This window comes from Cebus imitator, unplaced genomic scaffold, assembly GCF_001604975.1.
Source record: "Cebus imitator isolate Cc_AM_T3 unplaced genomic scaffold, Cebus_imitator-1.0 Scaffold120, whole genome shotgun sequence".
Classification (NCBI taxonomy): Eukaryota; Metazoa; Chordata; class Mammalia; order Primates; family Cebidae; genus Cebus; species Cebus imitator.
The window spans coordinates 2,623,076-2,631,890 of NW_016107435.1; the positions used below are offsets into that span (position 1 = coordinate 2,623,076).

At 37.7% G+C, this 8,815-nt stretch overlaps 1 protein-coding gene and 1 long non-coding RNA gene across 4 annotated transcripts in view; one reads left to right on the top strand and one right to left on the bottom strand.

Moving 5' to 3' along the window:
* Positions 1-8,815, bottom strand: part of PSD3 (pleckstrin and Sec7 domain containing 3) — a 453,958-nt gene that overhangs the window by 330,781 nt on the left and 114,362 nt on the right. Inside the window, exon 1 of one of the 3 annotated variants that reach the window (XM_017539686.2) lies at positions 3,194-3,644. The exons of 1 other annotated variant lie outside the window; for it this stretch is intronic. In XM_017539686.2, coding sequence (XP_017395175.1) covers positions 3,194-3,224 — 31 coding nt within the window. In that variant the 5' untranslated portion in view covers positions 3,225-3,644. Of the gene's footprint in view, positions 1-3,193; positions 3,645-8,815 lie in introns of those variants that run through there. One more of the 3 variants, XM_017539687.2, reaches the window with a different exon arrangement.
* Positions 2,669-8,815, top strand: part of LOC119472844 — a 30,608-nt gene continuing 24,461 nt past the window's right edge. The window contains exons 1-2 of the long non-coding RNA XR_005202019.1: positions 2,669-2,809; positions 5,230-5,372. This is a non-coding gene — a long non-coding RNA (uncharacterized LOC119472844). The remainder of the gene's footprint in view (positions 2,810-5,229; positions 5,373-8,815) is intronic.

Genomic DNA, 8,815 nt, shown 5'->3' on the forward strand with positions numbered 1-8,815 from the left:
ATTTACAGAAGCGAGCTTAAAAACACACTCCCCTAACTTGTTGGAAAGGAATTCAGTCCCAAAGATGGGAGCAGGAGAAAGAGTGACCACTTTGACCCCTTGGTCTGACATTTCATAATCTGTAAGACTGGAAGATAAACGCTTAATTTACAAAACAAATATAAAGAACAAGCCTTGCAGAGTTAAAACAAAAAAACAAAAAAAACAACAACTCAAATGCAGTTTATCTATAAGTAACTACAATCCTGTTTTGTTTTGTTTTTTGAGACGGAGTCTCACTATGTCGCCAGGCTGGAATGTAGTGGCACAATATCGGCTCACTACAACCTCCACCTCCCTGGTTCAAGGGGTTCTCCTGCCTCAGCCTTCCGAGTACCTGGGACTACACGTGCACCACCATACCTTGCTAATTTTTGTATTTTTAGTAGAGACGAGGTTTCACCATGGTGGCCAGGATGGTCTTGATCTCTTGACCTTGTGATCTGCCCTCCTCAGCCTCCCAAAGTGCTGGGATTACAGGCGTGAGCCACCACGCCTGGCCCAACTATAATCCTTAATTGTAATGATGATCAATGATTTTATGTTTAATAATCGGTAAATTTCACAAACAACACAGTGATACATGACTCAAATTTGCAATGCAATAGTAAAATTTGTATTAAAATAAAACAAGAGGATAATCTAACCCATTTTACCCAGCAATAGAAAATAAGTTTGGTATGATAAAAATAACTGAAAAATGAATATAAGTCATGAGAATTTACTAAATGAGTAAGCTAAATACATTATATTGTGAGACACTCTCTTCACTCTAAGAAAAGTCACATTTTGGAGAAAGCTACAGTATGTAGTCCAGGATGCTGGCTATTATCTGGACACTGATAATGCTGAAAGCACAAATATTTAAGTTGTTTATGTGTTTGAAAAAAACAAAAAACAGGAAAAGGCCTGCCAACCACTACACAAGCTTTTAACATGTGCATACGAACAGAAAATATTCCATTAATTGGACACTCTTTCTCCAAGTGATTAATAGTTACAGTTGTGCTTACGGCAAACTGAATTTCACATACTAATGATTCAGAACCCAGTTTTTCTTATTCAGCTTGAATCCCTAGAGAAATGATACTAGTTTACCATTCAGTCAATTTCAGAGGAAGCTCTGTGAGCTAAGGGGTGGTACCACCTATAGCATACTAAAGGGATGATGAGTGAGACAGGGAATAGCCCATTAATTTTAAACCAAAGTCTCTACAACTGTGCAGAGCACTGCTACTTGTTACAGAGAAGGAACATCAAGCTGTAAGAACTGAATTTGAGCTCAACTTTAAAATTACTGTTATTCAAAGTTGGTTTCCTTTTTTCAACCATTGGGATTCTCCACTTTTGTCTGCCTCTCTTTGTCATAAGTTTTGGGTTTTATATCCACTCTTATGCTTCTGCTTTCAGGCTTTTACTTTCTAATCAGAGATGCCCCTCCGGTTTTACCCATTCTGTCCATTTTCTACTCTCCTTTCTGTTAGGGAATCCATACTTTTAAAACCCAATTGTAAAATTTCTCTGTCTTTACTGTCTCTTTGGTTTTTATTATTATTATTATTTTTGAGACGGAGTTTCGCTCTTGTTACCCAGGCTGGAGTGCAATGGCACGATCTTGGCTCACCGCAACCTCCGCCTCCTGGGTTCAGGCAATTCTCCTGCCTCAGCCTCCTGAGTAGCTGGGACTACAGGCACGCGCCACCATGCCCAGCTAATTTTTTGTAGTTTTAGTAGAGACGGGGTTTCACCATGTTGACCAGGATGGTCTCGATCTCTTGACCACGTGATCCACCCGCCTCGGCCTCCCAAAGTGCTGAGATTACAGGCTTGAGCCACCGTGCCCGGCCTGGTTTTTATTTTTAAAAGCAAAAAAAAAAAAAAGTTTAAACTTTTAAATAACCCCACAGTCTCGTTCACAGCAAGCTTTCCTCTGCTAAAATTAACACGGATATGGTAAGATTAATATAAATTGTTTCCTAAATATGCAGGAAATGTTTTGATATTTAAGAATTTGATGTTTGAAAAAACTATACAATTCTTCAAAAAATAATTATGAATGCCAAACAACTGGACTTCTTAGCAGTGATGATCAACTACAGCTGTGGACTTCTTTAAACTGCTGTCTATGAAGACAGATGTTAGATGCAGCGGTAAACACACAGCCTCAGTCAGCCTCCAGTGTGTAGCAAACTCAGCTGATCCACATTTGCACCCAGTAGTTTTCATGCTCAATAGGAGACCCACAGTTTCACTAAGGATTCAGGCTACAATCTGACAGAAACAATTATCCCAAGTATATCTAAAAATGCAAATTTTACAGAGTTGGAAGTCAGTTTCCATGGTGAGAGAGAAATAAATCTTAAATTACTATAAAAGCAACACTTTTAACAAACAGGAAAAACGCATCCCTGTGCATAAACTGAGATACCTGTTACAAACTTCCAGTAGAGATTCTATCTCTGCCTCAACTACTGTGTTTCTAGAACATTTTGGTGCAATCTTTGAGCTAACCTTGTTCCCTTCAAGGCTATTCAGATACTAAGCTGTACTTCAGGCACCCAGATGGAAAGCAATTTGAGCTCTTTAAGAGAAACTCCTCCCCTATTCCCATCCAGCACTACATTATGTCTTTCTAAAACTGGAGGGGTAGCCTGTTTTCTCTCTTTCTGTCTATATAACATATCACAAACAGTGAGAAGACATAGGGTGACAGAACTGTGTGTTCCCAGAAAAGCTGGTGGAAAAAAAAAGAAAGGAAGTAAGATTACAGGTAAGAATAATATTCTGCTTTCTATATAAAAATAAAAATTTTGAAAAACTCAATGTCACATGCTGAAATCAACATTCCAGGATAAAGCCAGGTGAGGTGCTGGGCAAAGGCATTCGGAGTGCAGGTGGCATCTCTCTGATGACTGGGAATTAAAGAATGGTTGGCGTGGGCAACCCTGAATAAATGCAAAATGCTCTCCTCTGTGTCTAGATTCAGCAGAACCTGGTCTAGCCCCAGGGGTCTCCTACTGGGACGCTCAAAAGACAAGACTAGTAAGCAAAAGCAGTCAATAATACAGACGGATACTTTCACAGCAGCATTTAAAAGAAATAGATATATAAAAATATATTTGCCTGCATAGACCTACAAATAGAGGTTACTCACAGAGATTACTGTAGCTCCAGCAGTTACCCATTGATCATAGAAAATGCCCAGTTCATCAGTTTAACGCTTGAGAAAAGTTAGCTTAAAAAGAAGCAAGCTAATGCAAAATATGCTGTTCTAGTCAACTGGAAGCAAATTAGTTTCAGATTTCCTGGCAGCCCCTTTTGCCCTGCACTGCACACGGTGATGTAAATGGAAGCACTTTGAGCACTTGGAACCCGAGCCGAGAGGAGCTGCTGCCTCAGTCCCTCTCACAAAGGCGGAAGCAGCCTGTTCTCCCGCTTGCTCTCCCTCTGTCTGCCTCTGCTGCTCTCTACCTTGGTAGCTTACCGAAAACAGCCACCGTAGGGCGTTTTTATATTTGTGAAAACTACTTCCAAGGAGATAATTGAGATGCCGGAGTTAGCTTTAATGTAACCATGTCCCCCAGTGCAGCAGCAGGAAGCCCAGCAAAGGCTTGGAGAGGATTGTACCATCCTGGGTGACATCAGAGGTGGGGCTGTCATCTAAGTATTATGCAGCATTTTCTCTGATGCAAGAATGACACATGGGAAAGAGATGGGTAGGTTCTCTTTAAAAGGGTTTAATTCTTGTGTGATTTTAACGGACAAGGCAAAGGCAAATACATTGTTCAAAAGCAGCCGCAGAATGACACAAATCCTGCTTTGCCAGTCCTTATCACTGTTAAGTGATGCTGCCATTTAAAGTCATTTTACTGACGATCGTATCTGTTCCTGTGATTAAATTAATATTTAATGAGTTATTGCTGTTACTTGGAAATGTGACATGAAAAGATTCAAAAACAATAATATCCATTTTTAAATATGAAGCCAAGAACTTTTATATCACCTATAGTACCTTGGATGTATACAATACCTTTCAACACAATCTCAGTAAAAGCACTAAATGTAAAAACAAATAGTTTTATACATCAGAAAAGTGAAGTGAGGTGAAAAGTAGAACAAGTTGAGTAAGATATTGTAATATTATTGGTCCTTAATAGTGATATTGGCTATTAATACAAATATTAAAAGTAACATGAAAATTCCAATCTTCTACAACCCTAATATTTCCAATCAGTATGAGATGCATGGGCTGACAATACAAACCACTTCACAGTTGCTTTCATTCAATCCATATACATTTACTGAGTGCCAAACAAGGTGCTGGAAAATGCATTAGGTGTAATTTGGAGAGCATTTCTGACAAGTAATAATATAATCAGAATACAAAGTATTTACTTAGGTGTCAGGCACTACACTAAGCAGTTTTATTGTATTAACTCACCTACTTTTACTAAAACTCAAGAGAGGTATGTGACTTGTCCAGATCACATGGCTAAAGCTGGCACAACCAGGATTCAAACACAGGCACTGTGGCTCTAAAGTCCACCCTCTCTACCTCTAAGCTAAAGTGCCTCCTGAGGGATTCCTTGCCAAGCAAAACAAGTCTAAAGAAAGAATATAATTTTCAGGATTCAGAACCATAGCAAGCCAAAAATATCCACCTCTCAAGAAGGCTGGCCCAAATATAAGAGGATATTGATGAGACAGTGTACCTAGAGAAAGCATACTGGGATAGTGGAAATAAACCCAGAAGCAGAAGCTCAGGGCTGACTACCAGTGTGACCTTGGGCCAATGCCTTAAAACCTTCCAGCTTTAGTTTTCTTATCTGAGCTAGAAATGTTTAAATTACAGATCAGTATAACCATGTGGTTAAAGCATACAATCTCAGCTATTAATCTGGATTCCATCATTTTCCAATTGCTACCTTGAGCAAGTTATTTAACCTCTGTGAGCCTCAATTTCTGTCTGAAAAAAAAAAAGAAACAGGAATAATAATGGGGTTTTCTGAGGAGTAATGAACTATAGATACAAATGTATAAAGCACTCAGAGTAGCAACCAGTACATAATAAAAGCTCAAGGTTTTATTATTGTTACTACAATCATCATGACTTTTAGGATGATTACATTTTTTATAAAACTACCCACTTCCCTTTTCAAAATCCTCTCAAAGAAGAGCTATTTTTTTCAGAGTTGGTTTGAACAGCAAAAAGGTAACCTCTGTTGGCTTCACACAAACACTAACCAATCTGTGAATCACCAATTCCCTATGAGATATAAGCTGAATTTGTGGGCAAGCCTTAAGACCAGTCCTTCTAAGGGGAGGAAAAGGGGGTAAGCACCCTTTTACTCTGCCCTTCCTTATGCCTGGAATTCAGAAGATAGAGCTAGAAGTGAAGCAGCCAGGCAGAACTGTGGACATCCCATAAGCTAGGGGGATAAAGCAGAAAGCGTCCCATACCCACTGCAGACCTCCCCCACCCCTGACCATCTTCACATCGGAGAGAAGTTTACATGGGTCAAAATATTTAATTCAAGTTTTCCAAATTAGGCTTTAGTTAATCCTTTCTTTGACTAACCCCCTAAAACACCATTTCAAAACATAAAGCTCATAAATAAATTTCTTACATATTCTCTAGTCTTTCATGGCATCATCTCTTAAAAGCATGCACAGAAACAGCACCCCTGCTTAGCAGTGCCATTTTGAAAGCCTCAATTGTTTTGTTTTGTCTGTATTGATTACATTCTCTTATTCTCTGTATTCTTGATTCTCTGGCATTTGGGGCCTTGGCTGTTGAAAGACTGCTCCTCCCAGGGATAATTCCTATATATAGAAAAGACCCCTCTGCGAGCGTGCCTGTGATATACAAACCAACCAATCCAGAGCCACGGCCCCAACCATCTCCTCTCTGGAGTTCTCAAGCACCAAGGTAATCACCCCAGGCACAGGTCCTGGACAACTGGGGCCATCACTATAGCCAAAATCCTGCCAAAATTATTCAAACTAGCCAATCTTAAACATACGCAGCATGGTTACCCTGCCTTGCCCACTCCCTTCTGCAAAAAAAAACAATAAAGCCTCTGGGCCATGATCCATATCTCCCATCTCTGGCTCTTGGCCAACCTGGTGCTTCCCTGTGTGACCCTGTGGAATGTACTGGGCCGCCTGTGTCTAGGGATCTGTGAGTATAAACTTCTTTCATAACAGTAATTTCTATGTCTTTATGTCTCGCCATACCTGAATTTTTAAAAATACCAAGTAGGAATTTTAGAACAAAGGTTTAAGAGAAACAAATTATTACTCACTAATTATCAGGAACAAAATTTAAAATCCACAATGTATTTCCAGACTTGAAAGTCACTAGCACTTTGGCTCTTTGGTTTGGAAATGACGAACTATTGCTAATAAATTTTTCTTTGTATAATGTGTTATTTTTCAAAAATTTCAAATAAAGTAGTATAAACAGGCAAGTAAGCTAACTATTATTATCCAACTAACAAAGATTTTTAGAAATACAGCTTTTTCACAAATCAAGACTGACTGCATGATACCGAGTTTTATTATCATAACATCCTATGTTTAATTGTTACCTTTTTTTAAACTATGAGGTCCACGTAGGAGACAATAAGATTATCAAAGGAACTGGTAACAATAATTCCTTATGTGAAATAACTTTTCCTTCATTAAGCAAGTTCCAGTAAATAAGAAATCAGTTTTCCTAGCTCAAATTTATTTAATTTTTCAGTCTGGTTCTTAGATCTTAAAAAAAAAATGCCAATTTAAGGCCTATAAAAATTGAGTTTCTGTATTTTAGTCTGTTGTCTCCAGTTACAAGGTACATCTAAATGTCCAAGCTTAATCTAGAGAGATAATCAGAATTCCAAGAAGATGTTATGTGAAATAAATCCAAGTGAGCAGAGTGGAGGGAGGTGAAAAACCAAAACCTGATAAAAATCATAGTCATTCCACAGCTCTGTAACCTAATATACTGTTTTGGGAAAAAAAAAAAACAACAAAAAACCTCAAAAGTGAAATTTAATTTATAAAGTGTATACATACAACCCTCCTGGTAAGGTTGTTTAAAAACACAGTATAAAAGGTTTGTATGTTGGAAACATTACATGTAATAAAGAGGTAAATAAAAGTCACCCGCAAAGCTCTACAATTGTCCTAGGTCTACCCAACAGATGAACAAAGTTAGCTAAGCTCATTTTCTTAAGTTACGGAGTGTGATCCCTCTCAGCACAGAAAAGACACTACAAACTGCACTGGGGGTTAGAGTGGGAGGGGGGAACAAATAGAAAAGGGGTCGAGTGGCAGAAAGTCACAATTAATGTTTAGGGATTCCTGTCTTCCAGGGGCCAAACAAGATGCTTTTCACCTCTAAATCCTCCCCTATCACTTTCTAAGAAACTCTCAACTACCAGTTTCTTCTGTGCCCTAACCCAGCCTGTGATAGGAAGGAAAGATCAAAGAAGATCAGGAAGCAGATCTCATAGCAGATCTCTGTCAGTCCCTGTTAACCCAGAGCTTACATAGATAATGCTTGCTACACAGTAGACACCCAATTAACTGTTTCATTTAATCCTTAAAACCTCCCTACCAGATAGATGTCAGGTATACCTAAATATAAGGCAACTCTAAAATAGCTATTAAGTAGTTCATAAATTCCAATGGGCCAAAAAGTTATTGGCCATATTGAATATTTAAATTTTTAGGATGGATGAAATAATCAAATGGCTCCTTATAATATTTTCCTTATTATGTTAATTTGTATATATAAAAATCACATAATACGTTAAAACAATAAATAAATGCTTGTTTTCATTCACTTACACTTCAGGAAATGATTCTGTTCAAGCTTTTCATGGGTAATTTGTCATAAGGATCTTTGCTACCACTAGAGGCTCCTCATCTTGCATCTTCAGTTCTGTCTTAAGTTATTTGAGATACAGCAATTTTTAAATGTGTGATGCTGTAACTAGAAATTCTATCCTAACCTACAGTATCCATTCACTAGCAGTGATCTGAATATCACTTACTGCATGTATGACCTATAAAAGTCATCTTTATGAAGGTAGTTTCTCCAACATCCAACACTTCCACCTCTGAGAACATTTCCCCAGAAATAATTACCAAATGTGTGTTCAATTTGTTTGCTCCCTCTTTTTAACCTGTTTTAGTAATCTCCATAAGCATCCCAAACTGGCATTATCTGTAGTTATTTCAAGCTCATGTGTTTTCTCCAAATAATTCTTTGTTAATCAAAATAATCAAGAGCATCCCTAATACAGAACACTTGAAGAAATTAATGGAAGACCACTCCCTCTTTTCTGATATCTTTTTGAGAAAAACATCCTCACCTTAACTTTGGGATATGTTAAGTATTAATTCCTTTTTACAAATGAAGAATATAGAGAAAGTTTAAGCAACCTAGCCAACACACAGTTAAAAGATAGAAGAAAAAACATCCCTCAGACCAAAGTTTAGAAAAAGGGGTATTTAGCTGGCAGCCCACATGTGAATATACAGAAGAGCAGAAGAGAACAAACAAAGCCACTCTTTTACTTTATGTTGCATTATGTTTTTTTCTAGCACAGTTGAAGAATTTTAATCTTTCTTTCCCTGTTGATTATTTGCAGTGACTTATTTACAATCATAAACATAAACACACAACTTTATTTTCTATTAATATAAACCATATAAACATTTTTTAATGAATATATCATTAGTAATACAATTTAGTCATTGTTGAGTAGTCTGGTTATTTCCAGTT